Consider the following 25,762-nt stretch of genomic DNA (forward strand, 5'->3'; position numbering starts at 1 on the left):
ACATAATTGACACGGTGGGGATACCTGAGACATGGCTGGACGAGAGCCATGACTGGGCGGTTAATTTACAGGGCTATAGTCTGTTCAGAAATGACCGAACAAATAAACGAGGGGGAGGCGTGTGTTTATATGTAAAATCATCCTTAAAACCCATCCTTCGTGATAATATATATGAATCTAATGAAAATGTAGAGTCCCTGTGGGTAGAGATAAGGGGAGGGGGGAAAAATAATAAATTACTGATAGGGGTTTGTTATAAGTCTCCAAATATAATGGAAGCAACAGAGAATATCCTCATAAAGCAAATGGATGAAGCAGCAACTCAAGGAGAAGTCATTATTATGGGGGACTTCAATTACCCTGGAATACATTGGGGAACCGAAACCTGCAGTTCCAGCAAAGGTCATAGGTTTTTGACAACTATGAGAGACAATTACCTTTCACAACTGGTTCAGGACCCAACAAGATGGGGGGGCACTGCTAGACCTAATATTAACCAACAGGCCAGACCGAATATCAAATGTGAGGGTTGGGGGTCACTTGGGTAATAGTGATCACAAATTAATAAGTTTTCATGTATCCTTTAATAAGATGTGTAGTAGTGGGGTTACAAGGACACTAAACTTCAGGAAGGCAAATTTCCAACGGATGAGAGATGATCTTGGTGCAATTAACTGGGACGATATCCTGAGACATAAAAATACACACAGAAAATGGGAGATGTTTATTAGCATCCTGAATAGGACCTGTGCACAATATATACCGTATGGGAATAAACATGCGAGAAATAGGAGGAAACCACTATGGCTAAATAGAGCTGTAAGGGGTGCAATAAGAGATAAAAATAAAGCATTTAAAGAATTAAAGCAAGTAGGTAGTGATGAGGCATTAACTAAATACAGAAGATTAAATAAATTCTGTAAAAAGCAAATCAAAACAGCAAAGATTGAGACAGAGAGACTCATTGCCAGAGAAAGTAAAAATAATCCCAAAATATTCTTTAACTACATAAATAGTAAGAAGCTAAAAAATGATAATGTTGGCCCCCTTAAAAATAGTCTGGGTGAAATGGTGGAGGAGGATGAGGAAAAAGCCAATATGCTAAATGACTTTTTTCGACAGTGTTTACACAAGAAAATCCCATGACTGATAACATGATCAGGGATAAAAATTCTCCATTAAATGTCACCTGCTTAACCCAGCAGGAAGTACGGCAGCGTCTAAAAATCACTAAAATTGACAAATCCCCGGGCCCGGATGAGATACACCCCTGAGTACTGCAGGAATTAAGCACAGTCATAGTTAGACCATTATTTTTAATCTTTAAAGATTCCATAATAACAGGGTCTGTACCACAGGACTGGCGTATAGCAAATGTGGTGCCAATATTCAAAAAGGGGACAAAAACTGAACTTGGAAATTATAGGCCAGTGAGTTTAACTTCAACTGTGGGTAAAATCCTGGAGGGTTTTCTAAGAGATACTATACTGGAGTATCTGGAGAAGAATAAACTTATGACCCAATATCAACATGGGTTTACAAGGGACCGTTCCTGTCAGACTAATCTGATAAGCTTTTATGAAGAGGTAAGTTCCGGACCGGACCAAGGGAATGCAGTGGACGTGGTGTACATGGACTTTTCAAAAGCTTTTGATACGGTGCCACACAAAAGGTTGATACATAAAATGAGAACAATGGGGATAGGGGAAAATATGTGTAGGTGGGTTAAGAGCTGGCTCAGGGATAGGAAACAAAGGGTAGTTATTAATGGAGCACACTCAGACTGGGTCACGGTTAGCTGTGGGGTACCACAGGGGTCAGTTTTGGGCCCGCTTCTTTTTAACATATTTATTAATGACCTTGTAAGGGGCATAGAGAGTAGAATTTCAATATTTGCAGATGACACTAAACTCTGCAGGGTAATCAATACAGAGGAGGACAATTTTATATTACAGGAGGATTTATGTAAACTAGAAGCTTGGGCTGATAAATGGCAAATGAGCTTTAATGGGGATAAATGTAAGGTCATGCACTTGGGTAGAACGAACAAGATGTATAATTATGTGCTTAATTGTAAAACACTGGGCAAAACTGTCACTGAAAAAGACCTTGGTGTATGGGTGGACGACAAACTCACATTTAGTGGCCAGTGTCAGGCAGCTGCTGCAAAGGCAAATAAAATAATGGGATGCATTAAAAGAGGCATAGATGCTCAGGAGGAGAACATAATTTTACCTCTATATAAGTCACTAGTGTGACCACACTTAGAATACTGTGTACAATTCTGGTCTCCGGTGTATAAGAAAGACATAGCTGAACTGGAGCGGGTGCAGAGAAGAGCGACCAAGGTTATTCGGGAACTAGGGGGTCTGCAATACCAAGACAGGTTATTACACTTGGGGTTATTTAGCTTGGAGAATCGAAGGCTTAGGGGTGATCTTATTACAATGTATAAATATATGAGGGGACAGTACCAAGACCTTTCTAATGATCTTTTCACTCTTAGACCTGTGACGGGGACAAGGAGGCATCCTCTACGTCTGGAGGAAAGAAGGTTTAAGCATAATAACCGACACGGATTCTTTACTGTACGAGCAGTGAGACTATGGAACTCTCTGCCATATGATGTTGTAATGAGTGATTCCCTACTAAAATTTAAGAGGGGACTGGATGCCTTTCTTGAAAAGTATAATATTACAGGGTATATACACTAGTCTTCTTAATATTGCGTTGATCCAGGGAGCTAGTCTGATTGCCGTATGTGGAGTCGGGAAGGAATTTTTTTCCCCAATGTGAAGCTTACTGTTTGCCACATGGGTTTTTTTTTGCCTTCCTCTGGATCAACATGTTAGAGCAAGTTAGGATAGGATATGGGTTGAACTAGATGGACTTAGTCTCCCTTCAACCTTAATTACTATGTTTTGTTAGAGCTCTTTCACGCGTCAGTGTGAAAACTGTCACCACACGTAAGGGAGACACTTACACGTGTAGACCCATTCAAGTGAATGGGTCTGTTCACCTGTCAGAGTATTTCCATGGACCGTGTGTCTGTGGGAAAAAGACGTTGATATGTTCGTTTTTTTTTTTTATTTTCTTTTTTCACTAGCCGTATGGTCAACAAAAGGTACCGCGCACTCATGACACATGGATGACATCCGTGTGACACACACCGGCGCCTGGCAATCAGCGGTACTGTTTGCTCTGATCCCTGGCGCTGGGTGCTGAAGACGGCTGTCATCATTGTCCCCTGCTCTGCCTGTGACGAGTGTGAGCAGGGGACAAGGTTGAGAGTTGTATTCAGGATAGGAGAAAAATGAAGACACCTGCACTTGCTCACACTTCAAAAAGTAATACTAAAAGCAGCAAAATTGCATTAAACACCCATGGTGACAGGGGAAGGTAAAAAAACAAAACCGTAAAATAAATGACACCGCGCTAGATTAGGCAGGTGAAAATAAAAAAAAAAAAAAATCATGTTTAATTGAGGACACCAAAGACAGCAGACAACTGATAATCAAGATACTGTGAAAAAGTGAAGAGCGATCCTACTATTGTTAGCTTGTCTTCAGTGTGCCTCCTACAAATAGTACCAGATGAAATCACAAGCAATGGCCCAGCAGCCCAAACATAGGCTGTATATTAAATGAAGAAAGGATCTACCAACCAACCAGATTGTAAATGATACTAAGTATCATGAAAATAAACTAAAAAAGAGGGGAAAAAAGGAAACCACCTGTCTGGTGTACATAGAATTGTACATGTATGGTGTGTAACCTCTTGTCAGCAGTAGCAGGACTACAATGGTGAATTTAGGGTCAAGTTAGCGACCACTGCTAGTAGCAGGTCAGACCCAAGCACGTAAATCATGTCCTAACTAGATCTGAGTGACTATCTCTGATGCCTCCTTATTCGGCTCGCTAACAGAGCTTACCGAATAACTGCAGCGGGAACCCCCATACCTGGAGTGCTCCATTAATCAGCTATTCTGCGCCGCAGCTGCATGTGTCGCGGCTGTGTGACCGTTTCAACACCCAGGCTCTCCATACATGTGTTGTAACTCTCACACAGCCACGACACTCAGCTGCGGCGCCGGAGCCCTGATTATCAGGAGTGATCCAGGCATCTGGGTTCCCGCTGTAGCTCTATTCTAGAGCTGTAAGCTCTATTAGCGAGCTGAATAAGGAGGCATCCGACGATATTCGCTCATGTCTAGTCCTAACATGCAAAAAAAATGAATCCCTGTATACCTATTACAATAATATGGTACTGGTAACATAACTACAGTTATCAATAAAGAGGACACGAGATCTACGAACACTCACTGCAGCTGTAAGGTTATGTACCCACATATGCAGAAGATTCCTGACTAAAAACCGGACTCCTTCCCAGGAAAAACGCGTGGTGTGTGTTTTTTATGCTTTTTTTCCGGAGCATCCCCAGTCTCATAGAATATAGTTGGAAATCTATTTTTTTTACTGCAAAATTAATGAACACGCTGCGTTTTTTTTACTGCACTGCGTTTTTTATGCAGAAAAAAACGCATCATGTGCACAAAAATTGCAGAATGCATTATAAGAATGGGATGGTTAATGTTTGCATTTTTTTAAGCGTTTTTGCATGGAAAAAACGTGAAAAAACCGCTTATGTGGGCACACAGCCTTATAGTTCTGTAGGAGGAACGATGCAGGGGTAACAGTGAGAGCCGGCGGCATCTGATGGGAGTATTCATCAGCTGCCTCCTGCAATATAAATTAAAAAAAAAAAAAAAAAATCAGAAAAAAGTATGAGGCACCCACCATGGCAGCTTGAATGAAAAGTTCTTTATTTCATGACTATTATCTTAGATGGTAAGGTGCATCAGCAGGCAGAAGCCTGCGGGGAGAGAGGACGAGAGATAGTTTTGTATATAATAGATATATCTATCTATGAATTAACACATGTGGAATTATATAGTTAACAAAATAGTGTGAAACAACTGAAAATACTGTGTCTTCTAGGTTCTTCAAAGTAGCCACCTTTTGCTTTGATTACTGCTTTGCACACTCTTGGCATTCTCTTGATGACCTTCAAGAGGTAGTCAAGACTGTTGGAAGACCATTTCTGGTGAAGGAGTTCCCAGAGATGCTTAGCACTTGTTGGCCCTTTTGCCTTCACTCTGCGGTCCAGCTCACCCCAAATCATCTCGATTGGGTTCAAGTCTGGTGACTGTGGAGGCCAGGTCATCTGGCGTAGCACCCCATCACTCTCCTTCTTGGTCAAATAGCCCTTACACAGCCTGGAGGTGTGTTTGTGATCATTGTCCTGTTGAAAAATGATGGTCCAACTAAATGCAAACCATATGGAATAGCATGCCGCTGCAAGACGCTGTGGTAGCCATGCTGGTTCAGTATCAGTATGCCTTCAATTTTGAATAAATCCCCAACAGTGTCACCAGCAAAGCATCATCACACCTCCTACTCCATTCTTCATGGTGGGGACCAGGCATGTAGAGTCCATCCGTTCACCTTTTCTGCGTCGCACAAAGACACGGTGGTTGGAACCAAAGATCTCAAATTTGGACTTATCAGACCAAAGCACAGATTTCCACTGGTCTAATGTCCATTCCTTGTGTTCTTTAGCCCAAACAAGTCTCTTCTGCTTGTTGCCTATCCTTAGCAGTGGTTTCCTAGCAGCTATTTTACCATGAAGGGCTGCTGCACAAAGTCTCCTCTTAACAGTTGTTGTAGAGATGTGTCTGCTGCTAGAACTCTGTGTGGCATTGACCTGGTCTCTATTCTGAGCTGCTGTTAACCTGCGATTTTTGAGGCTGGTGACTAGGATGAACTTATCCTCTGCAGCAGAGGTGACTCTTGGTCTTCCTTTCCTGGGGTGGTCCTCATGTGAGCCAGTTTCTTTGTAGCGCTTGATGGTTTTTGCCACTGCACTTGGGGACACTTTCAAAGTTTTCCCAATTTTTTGGACTGACTGACCTTCATTTCTTATGTAATGATGGCCACTCATTTTTCTTTACTTAGCTGCTTTTTTCATGCCATAATACAAATTCTAACAGTCTATTCAGTAGGACTATCAGCTGTGTATCCACCAGACTTCTGCACAACACAACTGATGGTCCCAACCCCATTTATAAGGCAAGAAATCCCACTTAATAAACCTGACAGGGCACACCTGTGAAGGGAAAACCATTTCCGGTGACTACCTCTTGAAGCTCATCAAGAGAATGCCAAAAGTGTGCAAAGCAGTAATCAAAGTAAAAGGTGGCTACTTTGAAGAACCTAGAATATAAGACATAGTTTCAGTTGTTTCACACTTTTTGTTAATTATATAATTCCACATGTGTTAATTCATAGTTTTGATGCCTTCAGAGTGAATCTACAATATTCATAGTCATGAAAATAAAGAAAACTCTTTGAATGAGGTGTGTCAAAACTTTTGGTCTGTACTGTGTGGATGTATGTGTGTGTGTGTGTGTGTGTATATATGTATATATATATATATATATATATATATAATTATTTTTTTTTTTTTTTATTATACAGCTATGGCAAAAATTAAGAGACCACTGCAAAATTTTCAGTTTGTCTGGTTTTTCTATTTATAGGTATATTTTTGAATAAAGTGTAAATTGCTCTTTTATTCTATAAACTACTGGCATTTCTTCAAATTTCTAAGCAGTCGATTTTGTATTTATTTTCAGAAAATGAGAAATGGTCAAAATAACAAAAATGCAGTGCTTGCAGACCTCAAATAATGCTAAGAAAACAAGTTCATAATCACTTAGAAACAACAATACTAATGTTTTAACTCGGGAAGAGTTCAAAAATCAATATTTTGTGGAATAACATTTCATGCTTCTTGGCATGCTTGCCACCAGTCTTTCACACTGCTTTTGGGTGACCTTATGCCACGCCGGGTAAAAACATTTAAGCAGTTCTTCTTTGTTTGATGGCTTGTGACTATCCATCTTCCTCTTGATTACATTCCAGAAGTTTTCAATGGGGTTCTGGTCTGGAGATTGGGCTGGCCATGACAGGGATTTGATGTGGTGGTCCTTCATCCACACATTGATTGACCTAGCTGTGTGGCATGGTGCATTGTCCTGCTGGAAAAACAGTCCTCAGAGTTGGGGAATATTGCCTGAGCAGGATTCAACGGTTTTTCCAGGATAACCTTGTATGCGGCTTCATTCATATGTCCTTCGCAGAGATTAACCTGCCCAATTCCAGCCTTGCTGAGGCATCCCCAGATCACCAATCCTTGACCAAATTTCACAGTGGGTGCAAGACAGTGGTTTGTACGCCTCTCCAGGTCTTCTCCTAACCATTAGACGACCAGGTGTTGGGCAAAACTGAAAATTTGACTCATTAGAGAAGATTATGTGGCGCTCCCAGGAGTATGGGCGCCACAATGGCATTACCTTCCTCCTAGGGAGTGTGATTTCATGCTTGGAAGCAATAAAGGATCTCTCTGGCAGTTAACCACAACACACAACAGTTTCCCACTACATACCAGCAGAGGGAGCTATGGACCAAAGCTGAGGGAAGAGCTGCTCTCTGGGGGCCAGGAAGGGGAAATTTAGATGCATTTGTGTGAGGAGGGCAAAGTGTATGGACGTGAGGAGAAGAGCTGGGAGATTGAGCCTGAAATCTCTGCTCATTCCCAGCTATAGCGCATGATCTGGAGCCCGGTATCCAAGGTTGTATGGATACTGATGTTCCTGCAACAGAAATCGGCGGAATAGGAAGCTGTAACTGCTCTATTCCCACATAAGACTCGGAGGCACAACAGCGACGTGTGAGCCAGAAGAAGGCTACAGCTGTCTGCCATACGAGGGAGTTTTAAAGAGGATAAGCAAGTGGAACTTCAATGTAACACAGTACTGCAATTACTTAAAACTAAGCGCTAGGAAGGAGACTACACAACCCATCTGCCTAGAGAGATTCCTAAGTTGCTTCCAGGCTAGCCAGCTCCTGTGCCATCTGTAATCTGGACCCTGGACTGCATTTGCCAAGCAAAGTAAAGGTAAAGAAACTGCACCCTGTTGTGTCCTTGCCTTCTTCCTGCAAACTCTCCAGCGCTGCTACATCTCTGTGCCAAACACTACACCCTCTTACTTAACACCCATCCTCTTTATCTACTCTGCCCTGGGACTACAGCCCTGCCTGTGGAGGGCTACACCACCATTGCTGCACCCCACCTTCTGTCCCAGAGGATCTGTCTGCAGCGTCGGCTTAACATCATCATTGCCGAACACCACAGGGGGCGTCACGAATCATTCACTCATAAACTTTATTCCATCACTTAATTCCCTTTTACGTGGGCTCCCAGGGCCACGGACCGGGTCACCGCTGCTGTGACATTCCCCTCTGAGAGACCGGCCTGGTACAGAGTACCCCACAGCCCTGGGAGGGTGACCCAATTACCTTACTCCAGTCCTCTATGTTCTGATCCTTATGGTCTTTGGCAAACTTCAGCCTGGCTCTCCTTTGCTTTTCATTGATGAAAGGCTTTTTTTCTACCTTTACATGACTTGAGCCTGCCTCTAGGAGCCTGTTACAAACTGTTCTTGCCGTGCACTTCACCCTAGCTGCCATTTGCCATTCCTTTTGTAGGTCACTTGATGTCATCCTGTGGTTGCTGAGTGACATTCGAATAATATGATGGTCATCCCGGTCAGTGGAGAGTCGTTTTTGCCCTTTGCCGGTCTGTAGCTTTGTTGTCCCCAATTTCTACTGCTTGACCTTGTTATGGACTGCCGTCTTACAAATTTTAAGGATGGAGGCAACATGACACTTGCTGTATCCCACTGCTATTAAAGCCAGAATTGAGCCCTTCTTTTCCTCACTCAAGACTTTGTTTTCAACTACTTTGGCATGGTTAAAAGTTATTTCCAGGATGTCCCTCCTGACAGCACCAGGGAGGACGTCCCTCGCCTCCTTGCAGGAACAGGAAGAGCACACAAGAGGTTAAGAACAGTCTCCACCCCCATTCCCTCAGTGTTTCTTCCTGTCCCTGCACGGAGGGACGCACAAGAGGAGTCTTCTTACCGGAGGGGTCCAGGGGGATCCGGCGGCCCTGCCAATCCTTCCTCCTGTGAAGTGGCCCCGGCGCTGAAACCCTCCTGGGTGGGGGTCCCTCAGCCACAGAGACCAGGGGAGGACGAGCCCCCTGGGTAGAGCTGCTTCCTCCTGCAGCGGAGGCTCTCAGCTCCGACGCCGGCAGCAGCGCGGGGACTGGAAGTAGCGTGCAGAGAGACCGCGACGCACTTCCGGTGACGTCAGAGCGCCGGAAATACAGGCCGCCGGCGGGCGCTGTGGAGGAGCAGAGCGCGGTATCAGCGAGACAAGCAGCACCCTCCTGTCTTGACCTCGCAGAGGCTCTCAACAGTGATGGAGAACCAGGGCAGAATCGACCCGGATGGGGTAAGTGCGCATAGCGCAGACCGACCGACTGACACCCGGAAGGCCCAGATCAGAGCCTGACTGTCCCTCTCTTGCACTATGCAGGAAAAGGCACAACCGACAGCGCCCATTCCCATGACCAAACAGGCGGAGAAAGACCCAGGAAAACCCAATAAGTGTCCCATATGCAGAGTTAAGCTCCCCAGCAAGCACAAGAAGTTGCTGTGTGACACTTGTACAGCCAAAGTAATGAAAGGCGAACAGCCGTCCCGCCTATCGGAGATGAGATCGCTGTTTCAAGAGGAGGTCCAGGCTTCCGTGGCCACCTTGTCCCTGCCACAGCCAACCAGTCCAGACCCCAGTAATAAGCGAACCAGACAGGAGATGGAGCTTAGTTCGGAGGAAGGTTTCTACTCCTCGGAGTCGGATCAGGAAGAAGGCGAGCTGGGCACTAGCGTACGGGAGTATGGGAAAAGATACCTCTTTTCCTCGGATGATACAGACAATCTGGTTCAGGTGGTCAGAGACACAATGCAGAGTGAGGAGGTCCAGAAACCTCAGTCCAGGCAGGACATGATGTTTGGGGGCCTTAGGGTGCAGAGGAAAGTAGTATTTCCAGTGAACGACCACGTGCGAGCTGTGGTCCTGGAGGAATGGGAGGAGGCGGAAAAACGTCTCGTGATATCCCAGGACTTTAAGAGACGGCTCCCCTTCGACCCCGAGGACATTAAAGAATGGGAAGTAGTTCCCAAGATTGATGTCCCTGTGGCAAAAGTAGCCAAGAAATCAACGATCCCTTTTGAGGACGCGTCTAGTCTGACTCCAGAAGCAGAACTTCCTTCTTACCACCAGAAAAACAGACAAGGATACGGGACAGCATGAAGGAACTACAAAAAGGTCGCGTTTCCATCAGAATAGCCATGCGCGCTCTGGGCCTCATGACATCCTGCATCCCTTGTGTCCGATGGGCACAGTTCCATGCGAGAACCCTTCAAAAAGAAGTACTGGCCGCCTGGGATTGTCACCAGACCACCCTAGACAAGAAAATGGCCTTGTCTCCAGCACTAAAAAGATCCCTGGTGTGGTGGATGCAGGGACAAAACGGAAAAGGAAAGGTGTCCCCTGGATCACCTCCCCATGCGTCATAATCACTACAGATGCCAGCAAATGGGGCTGGGGGGCTCATCTAGAAGGCAGAATTCTTCAGGGAGAATGGCCAGCAAACATGCGGTCCACCTCCTCCAACTACAAGGAACTTTACGCCACATGGGAGGCCCTAAGAAGAAGAAATCAGGACAAACTAAGAAATCAACATGTCAAGATTCTATCGGACAATGTGACGGCGGTATCCTTCCTCCGGCATCAAGGTGGAACAAGGCATTGGGCACTCCAGGACCTGGCAAAAAAGATCTTTTCCTGGGCAGAAAATGCGGTTCTGTTAGTAACAGCCGTTCATCTCGAAGGGTCGCAAAACAGTGGCAGATTATTTAAGCAGGCAGAAGATCTGTCCCACGGAGTGGGAGCTGAACACAGATCTTTCAGAACTTATGCCAGCGCTGGGGAAGTCCGCAGATGGACCTCTTCGCAACCATAAAGAATAAGAAGACGTACAGGTTTTTCTCTCTGAATCCGCTGGACAGTCCAGAAGGGGTAGACGCCCTAAGCCAAAAGTGGGGGCAGACTCTCTCATATGCATTTCCCCCGATAGCTCTCATTCCAGCCATCCTCAGGAAGATTCAGGAGGATCAGGCAAGAGTGCTACTGATGGCACCTTATTGGCCGAAAAGGAGCTGGTTTCCACTCCTGGGGATTATGGCAGAAGATCGACCACTCCTGCTTCCACCGAGGGAAGACATCATTCACCAAGGGCCGGTGCTTCACCAAGATCCAGGGAGACTTCACCTGTCAGCCTGGATCCTGAACGGCAGATCCTGAGGGATCGAGGCCTGTCAGACCAGGTCATATCGACTATTCAGGCCAGCAGAAAACCCGTAACTTCTGCGATATACCACAAAATTTGGAAAAGATTCTGTCTGGATTGTGGCAGGCCCGACTAAGCGGAAGGAAAGCCAGACATCCCAAAGATACTGGATTTTCTTCAGGCAGGCTTTAATAAAGAACTTAGGCCTAGCACGCTGAAGGTCCAGATCTCGGCATTAAGCGCCTTTCTGGACTACCCCTTGGCCTCCCATCCCTGGGTAATAAGATTTATCAGGGCAACTCAGAGGTTACGTCCCACAGTCAGGAGGTCAGTCCTCCCATGGGATCTTAGGCTTGTCCTGCGGTCCCTTTGCTTAGATCCCTTTATCCAGAGTCAGGAGATGCCCATCTCACATCGAACCTTGAAGGTAGCATTCTTAGTGGCGATCACCACTGCAAAATGGATAAGTGAGATACAGGCGCTATCTATCCGAGACCCATATCTCCGAATCTGGGAGGATCAAATAATCATGAGATTAGACCCCACCTTTTTGCCCAAAGTTGTCAGTCCAAAACTTAAACCAGGAAATTTTACCTTCCTTTTGTGAGAACCCCTCAAATGACAAAGAAAGGGCCCTGCACGAATTAGACGTACGCCGGGCAGTTATTGATTACATCAGGGCCACGCAGTGTTGGAGACAGGACCATAAACTATTTCTACTCTTTGGGGGGAAAAACAAAGGGAGAAAAGCCTCAAAAGCCTCCATCGCGAGATGGATAACATCGCTAATCAGTTTAGCCTATGTCTCTCAGGGGGTTCCTCCCCCAGAAGGGTTAAAAGCTCACTCAACACGAGCTTTGTCAGTTTCCTGGGCGGAAAGAGCAGGGGCTTCAGTAAACCAAATCTGTAGGGCCGCAACCTGGTCCAGGTTGGACACATTCTGTAAGCATTACAAATTAGATGTGTTATCTAACCAACAGACCTCTTTCGGGAGAATGGTTCTCCAGGCAGTCATCCCACCCTATGGGGATACTTTGGTATTCTCCCTGGTGCTGTCAGGAGGGACGTCCTGGAAAATAGGCATTAGACCTACCGGTAATTATGTTTCCAGGAGTCCATCCTGACAGCACGGATAGTTCCCTTCCTGAATTAATGATGTCACATGTTTGTAATATGTTTCTGTAAATAAAGTGTTCAGTTGCATCATCCACGGTGTGGTACTTGGAAAAACAATGAAGGAATGGGGGTAGAGACTGTTTTTAACCTCTTGTGTGCTCTTCCTGTCCCTGCAAGGAGGTGAGGAACGTCCTCCCTGGTGCTGTCAGGATGGACTCCTGGAAACATAATTACCGGTAGGTCTAATGCCTATTTTTTTTCATTCCTATTTCTTTTGGGATATTACTAGCACTTGTTTTGCCATCCAGCTTGTCCTATTGCAGGAGGATTGTGAACACCACAGCAGGGTTCTTTTTTTATACTTTCCTTCGTTAAATAAGATTTGGTTCAGGTGATCTCCTAAACAGAAGCACATTAAGTAGGATGAGGCGTACTCTGGTTGGAATTCAACTGACACTGGAATGGAATGGCTGTCAGACATGTAGAGAAGCTGATTTTTATAAAACTGTGCAGTGGTCTCTTAATTTTTGCCAGAGCTGTATATACTTATGTGTAATTGTAATGTTGGTGTATATACTATATATACACATGTACACACTCCTCCTTAACTATGTTCTCTGGGATAGCAGCTGTGGAGAGAGAGAGTAGAGTATTGTTAATTTACTTATGGTATGTCTCATCTATTGATACGGACATAGGGGCATGATATGGATCCGTTTTTTGAGTGCGCTGCTAATTATGTCCCAATATTCTGCTTTTTTTTTTAGTGTTCTTGAGCAAGTCAAGAAAGGGGAATCTGGCCCTTTTTCTTATCAGGTATGTCATGTAAATATAACCTATTTAAAGGGTTTGTCCGGTCACAACATTTAGATAAGTCATTAATATCGGATCAGTAGAGGTCCTTACACATGGCACCTCGTCATCAGCTGGTATTTATTCCCACTGACATAAATACTTTGAACAGAACTGCGAGGTGCCGGTGCATTTAACGTGTAGTGGCTGCTGCCGGGTGCTGCAGGACATCGCCTATTTTGGTAGGAGCTAATTTGCGGTACTGACAGCTGCTACATGTTAAATGGAGCTGGGTGTTGGAGCCCTACTGATCTGATATTGATCAGCAATCCTACAGGTCTTCCAATATTTTATGACCTGACAAATTCCTGTAAGTTCCGTAGTGTTATACAACTTTCATGTCTCCATAATTTTGAAGATCCTCTTGCTGTCATTGAATAAAATCCTTTCAGTTTACTTCCAGAAAACTTACTCTGGTCATGTCCAAGTGACATCGACGCTGGTTGTCCATTTTAATCAACTGATTGATAGCTGTCTACACCAATAAGTGTCCGGACAAGGGTTAACCTTACAGTAAAGTCCCCTTTAAGTGTCACAGTTCTTACTGGGGTTGTGGAAACATTTAGGCTGGGGCTACAGGGCAATAGGTCATGAGACAGCAATTCTCAATCAAGTTGCTGTAACTTTAAGTGAGTCTGTAGTGTGACCAGCGACAGAAATGCAGCATATTTGGAAACCTGCGTCTGTGTTACAATTTGCAGTGTGATGTAGATTCCAAGTGCAGTTGTCAGGATCTGCTGAGATCTCCAATGCCCATGGCCATCTTTACATCTTAATGAGTGGCGTAGATGAGATTACAGTTTCTTCTCCCCTCCTTTCTTATTTCCCGTAAGGATGATCTTCAGGTCCACTTGGTCAGTCCTGGCCAGTGCCAATCATTGGAGAGTTTCTGGAGCGGACATGGAATGGCTTTTGTGATAGAGAGAAAGGTATAAAACCCTGATTGTGCTTCTCTTTACAAGATACATTATGTCAGACCATCATTATATCTCTCAGTGGGATAAAAGGTAAGTTAGTAAAGATTAATGAGTTAGACATCCCGCATATTGCTTGGATAGCAACCCATGATGACAATACTTGGAAGTCTGGAATGGGCACCGCAACTCTGTATTCCTCAGATTAGAATAAAATAGCCTAATCTTTATTGGGTATTGTTGTATTGGTGTGGGCTTGTATCGTTCCCATTATCTGGTTTATGTTCTTGATATACTCATGCACCAAGTGAGTAAAATTTTTCCTTCTCTAACCAGTCATATGTAAATTACAAAGCTAAGAAACCCCCTTAAAGACCTAAATGTGACAGATGCAACTCTTTGCTTGCAGACTTTGAAGCTGGAGGAAGATAGCACAGAAGAATCTGAGACTAGTGACAGCCACTCGTTCAATCTCTCTGTAGAAAAATCCAGTTCTCCGCTGCCTGTGTCATCTATGCAAGCCAGGTACCTGTCATCCACGTTCAGACAAGAAAGCTTTATAGCAAGTTTTCCAGCTTGTGGAAGACGTTCGGTGACAGTCAGCTAGTGCAGGCAATAATCCGGGTAAAGAATGGCTTTCCATGCACATATGGACATCACCAGGCTTTGGCAGATGTGCTATTCTGCTGTGAAGGGTTGGCTGACTATTCGTGTGTATGGGGAATCTGCAAAGCACTTTTGGATGAGCGCTGCTTCTACCAACACCTATGTAATGTATAGTCAAAAAAGCAAGTACACAACTCACATTTTTGTAAATATTTTGTTATCTTCAGTCTTGTCCCATGAATAGATATGACACTTTGATATGATGTAAAGTAGTCAGTGTACATCTTGTATCACAGTGTAAATTTGTTGTGCCCTCTAGATCAGGGTTCCCCAACTCCAGTCCTCAAGGCCCACTAACAGATTTTCAGGATTTCCTTAGTATTGCTCAGGTGATAATTCCATCACCTGTGTAATACAAAGGAAATCTTGAAAACATGACCTGCTGGTGGGCCTTGAGGACTGGAGTTGGGGAACCCTGCTCTAGATGACTCTAATGTCTAAACCACTGGCAACAAAAATGAGTACACCCCTAAGTGAAAATGGCCAAATTGTGCCCAAAGTGTAAATATTTTTGTGGCCACCGTTATTTTCAAGCACTACTTTAAGTCTCTTGGGTATGGAGATCACTAGAGCGTCACAGGTTGCCACTGGAATCCTCTTCCATGACGACATAACGGAGCTGGTGGATGTTAGAGACCGATCCTTCACCTTTCGTTTTAGGATGCCCCAGAGACTCTCGATAGGATCTATGTCTACACACATGCTTGGCCAGTTCTGCACCTTACCCTCAGTTTTTTTGCAAGGCAGTGGAGGTCTAGGAGGTGTGTTTGGGGTCATCTGTTATGTTGGAATACTGACCTGCTGCCCAGTTTCCGAAGGGAAGGGATCATGCTCTGCTTCAGTATGTCACGTTACATGATGGAATTGATGCTTCATTCAGTGACCTGTAGCTCCCCACAGCTACATGCAGCCCCAAAGCATGACACTCCCACCACCATGCTTGACTGTAGGCAAGACACACTTGTCTTTGTACTCCTTACCTGGTTGCCGCCACACACTTGACACTATCTGAACCAAATAAGTTTCTGTTTGCGGGCTTTCTTGTGCATCATCTTTAGAAGAGGCTTCCTTCTGGGACAACAGCCATGCAGACCAATGTGATGCAGTGTGCGGCATATGGTGTGAGCACTTACAGGCTAACCCCCCACTCCTTTAATCTGTGCAGCAATGCTGGCAGCACTCATTCATCTATTTTTAAAAGACAGCCTCTGGATATGGCGCTGAGAACGTGCACTCCACTTCTATCGTCGACCATGGAGAGGCCTGCTCTCAGTGGAATCGGTCTTATTAAACCACTGTATGTTCTTGGCCAACGTGCTACAGCTCAGTGTCAGGGTATTGGCAATCTTCTTATAGCCTAGGCCATCTTTATGTAGGGCAACAATTCTTTTTGTCAGATCCTCTGAAGCACCATGTTGAACTTCCAGTGACCAGTATGAGAGAGTGTGAGAGCGATAACGCCAAATTTACCATACCTGCTCCCCATTCACCCCTGAGACCTTGCAACTCTAGTCAGTCATATGACACCGAGGAGGAAAAATGATAAATTGGGCACAATTTGGCCATTTTTACTTTGGAGTGTACTTGCTTTTGTTGCTAGTGGTTGAGACATCAGTGGCTGTGTGTTGAGTTATTTGGAGGGCACACCAAATTTACACTGTTATACAATCTGTACACAGATTACTTTACATTGTATCAAAGTGTCATATCTTTAGTGTTGTCCCATAAAGACATAAAATATTTACAAAAATGTGAGGGGTGTACTCACTTTGGGATATAATAAATAAAAAAATAATTTTTTTTTTTCTTATTCTCCGAATAAAGTACAATTTGGCACCAGGTACACTAACTTTATAAAGGTTAACCCTAGTTTTTCCTCTGTAGGCAATTCATTTCCAGCTATGCTGTGACACAAAATTCCAACATGGCGCGGTTTGGGAATGGAAAACCAGGGGAGGTCCTTCCTCAGCTGTGGGTACGCTGTGACAGCACAGATTTGGAAAGTACCTGTTGGCTTGGAGCGGATGCTATTAAAACCAGCAGGAATGAGATCACAGGAATGAGCTTCTACATGGTGACATGCGCAGGTCAGTGTAATAGTTACTGCTGGGTGAGGTCACCTGCCTCCGTTTATGCACTGAATCTGGCACAATATGGGCAGCTATGATCTAGTCCCTCTTAATGGTACTTGGGGGGGAAAAGAACAAATAAGTAGCTTCTATCCTTCTGTTGGCAGGTGACTGGAATGGGACATCCTTAGAAATGCATATAATGACGTCCTGTTCCAGTCACCTGAAGGCTGCAGACAATCATCGCCCTACAGTACATAGCAGAATTATAACGTAATCTTGCAATATAACATGTTATGTAAACCTGGCACAACTTGGACACATCATGGGCCAGAAATACAAATTTGCACCTGTTATGAGCAGGTATAAAGTTGTGCCAACTCCCGGCTTATATTCTAGTTATTCAGTTGACCTCTTATAGCTTAGTCTTGTAGTTCCACACCACTTTTATTGCCCCTTTTCAAACGCATCATGAGAAGTAAAAGGTCTGATGTTGGCACTGCTATAGCATAGTGTTTAACGTTTCTACACCAGAGAATGAGTAAAGCCTTTAATAATTCCCCTCCATGTTTCTCTGCATGATCTGCTATGGAGACAGACATGAGGGATTGATGCTGACTTTCTACATGTCTGCAGGGCTGTGTGACTGTCAAAGCTGAGCAGACTGCTATACACACAGGTACTGTTGTCTGTAGACCCATTGTTGTTATTTACAGGTCCAACGACTGACAAATCCTCTTTTCCAAGTCTGGAAGTGCTGAAGAAATCCCACAAGGAAAGACACCATTCTTCTGCAGTAAGTGTGTTCTTCGGATTATGTTTTACACTTGACCAATTACTTTAGCTTCATTTCTGTTCATTGTGATTGTCAGGCTTCCATGCAGATTAAAAATCAGCGACCAACCCAAAAATAATAAGCCATTCTATAACCATAGCTATACACTGATCAGCCATAACATTAAAATCACCTGTCTACTAGAGTGTAGCTTTCCTCTGCAAATGTGTTTATTTTGCTCAGCATTATTCCTGCCATCACAATAGTATTTGTAGCAGATTTTTCTGCTGATAAAGCCAAACATGTGCACGTACCCCAAGTCTTTAGTTACACTGGCTTTTTCAGAGTAGGCTATGCTCTGTATTGCCCTACAGTCCGTTTCTGATGCTCATGTGCCAGATTGTAGTTGCTTTTGGAAGTGAACAGGGGTCAGCTTGTGCTCTCTGACAGATCTGTGCTTATTTAACCTTATGAGCTGTAATGCATGGAAAGTAAGGACCTCTTTCAGGCATAGTCAGCTGTAACTTTTCCACCAATGAATCCTACAGTGGCTCTTTGGGATCAGACCAGACGGACTAGCCTTAAATCCTCACGCACACCAATGAGCCTTATGCACCCATGGTTCTGTTGCCAATTCACTTCTTGCTTGAACCAATTTTGTGAGTTGATGACAAGGAGACGCCACCCCACATGACCTGCCATTTTGGAGATGACTCGGTTGTCTAACATCATAATTTGACCCTTGTGAAAATAGCTCAGAGCCTTACCATTGACCACTTATCCAGCTTCCAACACATTATTAACCTCAAAAACGAATTGTACTTGTGCTGCCTGATATCTCCCATCCTTTCACAGGTGACAATGTGATGGGATATCAGATGCTAGCCACCTTACAAGTTAGTGGTATTCATGCTGTAGCTGATTAGTGATATCCATGACCTCTGGATGTGAGAACATTACTATATTATATGCCATACTGTAAGACAGGGAACATTCATTTACATAGACCTGTATAAATAACTGTACTCCAACTTTGTTTTTTCTCCTAGATGCAAACAAGAGGATTTGCTTGCTATGATTTATTCAGCCCCACTACAGTGGAGAACTCTGTTATAGAATCACAAACCAACATCACGGTGGACTTTATGTGGAATGGAGTAGACCGTATCCTTCACATGCCACCTTTGACTTCTGCTTCTACTCTGGTATGTCCTGGATATTCAGTATTTAGAAACTAAATGTGATTTGTATTTTCATTATTTTTGCTTTTTTTTTTTTTTTTTTTCCACACCATTTTTGATTTCTGTTTTTTAATCTCTTAGAACATCAGGGTGGAGTCTGGAGATCTTCGAAGTCCTGTGTACCCTGTGTATAAAGAGCTGGATTTCCTTCTGGTAGGCCAACTATTTAAAAAAAAAAAAAAAAAAAAAAAAAAAAAAATATATATATATATATATATATATATATATATATATATATATATATATATATATATATATATATATATATATATATATATTTTATATATATATATTATTATAGCTCTACCCTACATGGTGCGCTGGACCAAGGCCTTGATCCTGACTCATAATATTCCATGATTCTTTATATTCCATGTTGTATACATTACACCCTAGTACAGCACGGTGTGTCCTATCCTTTTATCCTTTTCAGCCATAGCAGAAAAAAAATTACATTTGGCCAACTTATTTCAGTAGCGGGATTATTGTGGTTAGTACTGCTCCTCAACCATTACAGGATGAGACGGCCTTAGAAAATAGACTAGAAGGAAAACCTTCACATGAATGAATCCCTTTTAAAAACTCAACTCTTTCAACTGTGTGTGTCTATAAAAAATATATTATACCATATATGTATAATTTGAAACCAGAAGTTTACATACACTATATAAAACGACACATCTGCATGTTTTTCTCAATAGCTGTCATGACATCAGAATAAACCTTTCCCGTTTTAGGTCAATTAAGATTACCATAATTATTATTATTTGCCAGATACCATAATTTTGAGAGAGAGAAAGAGAGAGAGAATGTTTTAATACATTTTTATTACTTACTGCAAAGTCAAAAGTTTACATACACTAAGATTACTATGCCTTTCTGGACTGCCCGTATGATGTCATGTGTTTGGAAGCTTCTTTTTTTGGCAACATCTGAGTTAGAGCCACACCTGTGGATGCATTTTAACGCACACCTGAAACACACTGCTTCTTTGTGTAGCCTCATTTGAAAGTCTAAAGAAATCAGCCAAGATATCAGGAAGACAATTGTGGACTTGCACAAGTCTGGCTCATCCTTGGGTACAATTTCAAGATACCTGAAGTTGCCTCTTTCATCTGTACAAACAATTATATGCAAGTACAAACAAGATGGGAATGTCCAGCCATCATACCGCTCAGGAAGGAGACGGGTTCTGTGTCCCAGAGATGAACGTGCTTTAGTCTGACATGTGCATATCAACCCAAGGACAAAAGCAAAAGAGCTTGTGAAGATGATGGCGGAAACTGGTAAGATTGTGTCAATATCCACAGTGAAACGAATACTGTTTCAATATGGGCTGAATGATCACTGCCATGAAGAAGCCATTACTCCAAAAGAAACAGAAAAGCCAGATTAATGTTTTCAAAGGCACAGAGGAACAAAGACCTTTTGAAGACATGTCCTGTGGTCTGAAAAAATTAAACTTGTACTTTTTGGGCATAATGACCATTGTTTTGTTTGGAGGAAAAAGGGAGAGGCTTGGAAGCCTAAGAACACCATCCCAACTGTGAAACACGGGAGAGGCAGCGTCATGTTGTGCGTTATTTTGCTGCAGGAGGGACTGGTGCACTTTACAAAATAGATGGCATCATGAGAAAAGAAGATTATGTGGCAATACTGAAGTAACATCTCTCAAGACATCAGCCAGGAACTTAACGCTTGGGTGGAAATGGGTTTTCCAAATGGACAATAACCCGCAGCATACTGCCAAAATAGTAGCAAAGTGGCTTAAGGATAACAAAGTCAATATTTTAGAGTAGCCATCACAAAGCCCTGATCTCAATCCTATTGAACATTTATGGGAAAGGTGATCTACAAACCTGGATCAGATGCACCAGTTTTGTCAGGGGAAATGGGCCCAAATTCCGACCAACTATTGTGAGAAGCTTGTGGAAGGATATCCCAAACGTGTGACCCAAGTCATTCAGTTTAAGGGCAATGGTACCAAATACTAATGAAATGTGTGTAACCTTTTGACTTTGCATTAAGTAATAAAAATGCCTTAAAACATTCTCTCCCTCATTATTTTGGCATGTTGCAAATATTAATAATTATGGTAATCCTAATTGACCTAAAACGGAAAAGGTTTATTCTGATTTCATGTCAGATATTGAGAAAAACATGCAGATGTGTATTTTTGTTTTGTGTATGTAAACTTTTGGTTTTAACCTTGTATGTGTATATACTGTATGTATATATCTAACACACACACACACACACACACACACACACACACACACACACACACACACACACGTAAAATCTGTGCTATTGCTTACAGGTTTTGGCAGAAGGTCTGAAAACGGGAGTAACAGAGTGGCCGGAAAGTTTAGAGACTAAATCGGCTGTGGAACTTGTTCAAGAGCTCCTACATGGTAACTACATACGACTATGGAAATCTTTTACTTTGTCATCTTCTGTCCCCAATAGAATTTTACTGAACATAATTGGCACAATTAATTATTAATATTTTTTATATCAATCTTTTAGAAATGAGAGGCTATGTACCAACTGTGTATCATTAGGATATTTTAAAAAGTACCTGATAGTTCCTGGGAAACTTCATGAAATATAAACAGACCAAAGTGGAAAGTGTTTCTCAAATATTATGAAAAGGTATTTTTTTCTTTGTTAAAGAGACTCAAGTCAGACGTTAGCACTGCTATTTTGACAGCTATGTGAGACTTCCAGTTCCCGCTCTTGCTTGAAGCTGGTCAGATTGCTGCACTTCAGTGCTATAGAGGCAAAACAGCCTGCATTCACAGCATGAGAGGCACAGGTCAGAGCAGTATAACCATGCCGCTGGTCCAAATTCTTTTTTTTTTTTAACTTCGTTTATTGAAAATATACATAAGAACAAACACATTTCCCATGTCCATAAACAGGAGTACACTTTATTACACTGGTTTACAAGATTATAAGCAACAATGTATGAATTAGTTTGTGCTCATTGCCATGTCTGGTCATTAATCGTCCAGCAATGTTACACTGTGGTTATATATTTCACATACATCTAACTGCACATTCTATCTTGTTATCTCAGTACACATTTACTGGATTGCATATAACGTCGATCTCGAAACTTGGTGGTCAATACCCAATAACTATTTACATAATAACTAAAAATTAACATTTCTGCTGGAAAAAACGATGCACCTGTAAATGTGGTTTGTGCATACCCCCCCACGTCAATATTCTTAGACACTTGTTAGATAGTGACAGGTGTTGAGTTCCAAAAGTCCCATATTTTGTATAATTTCCCAGGGCACCCTCTATTTTGATAGACCGTGTTTTCATATGGAATCGCTGAATTAACATAGTAACATAACATAGTTTTGAAGGCTGAAGGAAGACCTTATGTCCATCTAGTTCAGCCTATTTTTAGTGCAGCTGTTTTGCATTGTTGATCCTGGGGAAGGCAAAAAACCCACAGAGTAGAAGCCAATTTTCTCCACAGGGAAACAAATTCCTTCCCCTAAGCTGGGTCCACCATCACCTATAATATTCTGTTATTCGTAACCTTCTATACTGTTACTCACAAGAAAAGCATCCATTCCTTTCTTAAATTCATTCAGTGAGTTGGCCATCACCACTTCCTCAGGAAGAGAATTCCAGAGCCTCACTGCTCTTACCGTGAAGAACCCTCTTCTATGCTGGTGCAGAAATTGTCTTTCCTCCAAACGAAGAGACAAGTACTCCCCAGGATCTCAGTGTTGGGTGTAAACTACCCATCCATCTCAGAGCAATTAATTTCCTGGCCAAAAATAGCGTCTCTCAGAGAAATATTTTAATGGTCCCAATTATCTTCTTTCACAGCCCCAAACAGGCACACCAAGGGATCCAGGTGAATTGGTATTGCTATTAGGGATGACAAGAAGGTGGTAACCTCATACCAGAATGTATGTATTACTGGACACCTCCACATCATGTGTATGAAGTCAACCTCCAACTCATGACACCACGGGCATTCTGAGGTCTGAGAACGACCCATTTTTGCTAGTTTATCTGGTGAAAGATATACTTGATGGATTATATAAAATTGGGTCATTTTTTTTTGTTAGCTGATGGGGAAACCTTGATTGAGGACTCCAGCATCTCCTCCCAGTCCTCCTTCTTCTGAATGTTAGGAATCCTTAATCGCCAAAGGAGTAGAGTCAATGTTTGCTGATAGTGGATGGGTGTATAGCGTGTAGGTAAGACCTGCGATTTAAGTATGCTGATCAGGTGGGGGAGAAGATATCTGTGTGCCTATGTGGGATTGGATCGCTGACCTAAGATGCAGGTACCTAAAGAATTGAGCTCTTGGCACTGCGTACTGAGTCTGTATCTATTCAAAAGACATTAGAATATTTTGATTGTCGTATTTTTCGGATTGTAAGACGCAATTTTTTTTCTCCCAAATTTTGGGGGGGGGGGGGGGAAATGGGGGTGCGTCTTATAACGCGGATATAACTTAGTGGCCGCAGTGGAGCAGGGTCCCAAGGTTTCAACTGGAGGAGGAAAAAGTGGAGCATTGCCGCAGGCTGAGATGATGGGGGTGTTCGGATGTGTGGCGCACCGCTGCGGGTGTCCAGTGCTGCTGCAGGGGCTCTGCCGACATTTTGTGAAAGGCCAGAGCCCCCGCAGTTCCATGGTTTCCTATGCGGTGGACTCCGGGAAAATGGCTGCCGGGGGCGGCACATGCGCAAATGGATATCTCGGCACCAAAGTCTCGGGAGATGAGATTTCAGCGCTGAGATCTCATCTGCCGAGATCTCCATCTGCGCATTTGCCGCCCCAAGCAGCCATTTTACCAGAGTCCACCGCATAGGAAACCATGGAACTGCGTTGGCTCTGGCCTTTCACAAAATGTTGGCAGAGCCCCCGCAGCACTGCGCCACACATCCAAACACCCCCTCATCCTAGCCTGCAGCAATGATCCACTCTTGCCTCCTCCAGCAGCAACCCTGGGACCCCGCTTCACTGCAGCCACAACCCTCGTAAGCAATAAGACGCATGCATTATAAGAAGCACCACCATTTTTTATTTTTTTTATTTTTTTTTTTTTTTCCGGTTTTTCGCCTCAAAATTATTTGGGATGCTTATAATCTGGAGCGTCTTGTAATCGACAAAATACGGTATATAGGTCTTTTACTTTCAATACATTTCTGGAGCTCCAGAAAGCAGAGGAGGAATGTTCTTTTAGAGAAGGGAAGTATGTGTTGTGCCAGCAAACTCAATCTTTAGGAGCACAACAGCATGTAGGAAAGCTAAAAGGCTGGGAGCATTGATCTTCTGAAGACAGAAAATGAGAAGCTGCCATGTGCTCCTGTAGTAGACTAAAGGGAATCTGTCAGCAGGATTTCACACCACTAACTACTTATATAGGTGCATGTAACCCTTTCAAAGATGACAAGTCCAGCAATATGTCTGCATGGCCAGTGTGTTCCTTAGTTACTGAGAAATCGGCATTTGAATTTATAGGCAATTGAGGCTAAAAATCTGAAGCATCTGTCATTCCAGCTCTATTCCCTGCTCAGTGACACCGCCTCCTGCTTGACTAACAGCCTCTGTACTGTGTGACTTGATGCAATGGAGTCATCAGTCAAGCAGGAGGCAGCCATACTTCTGACAAAGCAGCTAGCCAGGGCATATTGATACGTCTGCGATGAATTCTGCCACATCTCAACTCAAAGCTCCATATGGCATTGATGCTGTATAGAATCGCTCCATATTACATCTTGTATCTCCTAACCAAAGAAAATCTCACCAAGTTTTGCTTTCACTCTGGTAAGATGAAAGCAATATCTGGTTTCTTGTACTTCACTGATGTGTTTCATCTGATATACTAATGTCATGTATGTATTTTCAGTTCGCTTGAGATCAGAACTCATCGCTAGCTGGTATAAGTCATTTTCTTTTTTTTTTCCTTGTACTTTGGATGTGTGCTTTGGGTCATTATTCTGATCTCTTTTGTTTGACTCACATCTGGTTTTCTCAAACTTAGGTGAACATTTCTCTGTAAATTGCTGAGATGTTCTGATTTGATTGTGTCCATGACTCCTCAAAAACTTTATACCCAGGGACAGCAAATCAGCCTTTCAGCATTATGGATCTTCCACCATGTTTTACTCTAACACTCTTGTAACACTTTTTCACTGGTATACTCTTATTTACAGGTTTCATTTTTGTCATCTATAAACCCAGAGCTCTCGTTTGGATTCATGTGTCCATATAACATTTTCTCTGAATTATGGTTTGTCTAACTTGTTATGGCCGCCTTTGCCTATAGAGTCCTGTTTTGCTCAGTAGGTTGCACATGGTATGGGTTAGAGCAGTCATTCCCAATCTAAAGTTTTTGGGATGTTCTTGGTTGGTTTTTATTTCCACATTTTAGGACAACTTTTATAGGGTTCTCTCAACAGATTTCTTCTTCCCCTCACATCTGGGAGGATGGTTTATAATCTTTTTTTTTATTTTTCTCCCCAAGAAATACAATCCCCTTGACACTATACAAAAGATTATTGAAAAAATTGTATGCACTTTTCATTATTAGGTGTAATAATAATTAAGTGACAAAAAACATGCAAATAAAGGACAAGGAAATATCCTGTAAGATTCTGGACTCTTCCATGCAGTCTCATTTTGAACTGTTAAGGTACTGTCACACTTAGCGATGTACCAGCGATCCCGACCAGCGATATGACGCTGTCAGGATCGCTGGTACATCGCTAAGTGGTCGCTAGTGAGCTGCCACACAGGCAGATCTCACCAGCGACATCGCAAGGGTCG

At 43.1% G+C, this 25,762-nt stretch overlaps 1 protein-coding gene across 1 annotated transcript in view; it reads left to right on the top strand.

Annotated features, from left to right (window-relative positions):
- ZWILCH (zwilch kinetochore protein) overlaps positions 1 to 25,762 on the top strand; it is an 87,792-nt gene that overhangs the window by 7,710 nt on the left and 54,320 nt on the right. Inside the window, exons 2-9 of the mRNA XM_073568900.1 lie at positions 13,203 to 13,251; positions 14,121 to 14,216; positions 14,611 to 14,726; positions 16,752 to 16,954; positions 17,653 to 17,732; positions 18,761 to 18,916; positions 19,034 to 19,105; positions 21,273 to 21,366. Of these exons, the coding sequence (XP_073425001.1) occupies positions 13,203 to 13,251; positions 14,121 to 14,216; positions 14,611 to 14,726; positions 16,752 to 16,954; positions 17,653 to 17,732; positions 18,761 to 18,916; positions 19,034 to 19,105; positions 21,273 to 21,366 (866 nt within the window). The remainder of the gene's footprint in view (positions 1 to 13,202; positions 13,252 to 14,120; positions 14,217 to 14,610; positions 14,727 to 16,751; positions 16,955 to 17,652; positions 17,733 to 18,760; positions 18,917 to 19,033; positions 19,106 to 21,272; positions 21,367 to 25,762) is intronic.

Source organism: Dendrobates tinctorius, unplaced genomic scaffold (assembly GCF_039654945.1).
Source record: "Dendrobates tinctorius isolate UK_male_01 unplaced genomic scaffold, ASM3965494v1 ptg000022l, whole genome shotgun sequence".
Taxonomy (NCBI): domain Eukaryota; kingdom Metazoa; phylum Chordata; class Amphibia; order Anura; family Dendrobatidae; genus Dendrobates; species Dendrobates tinctorius.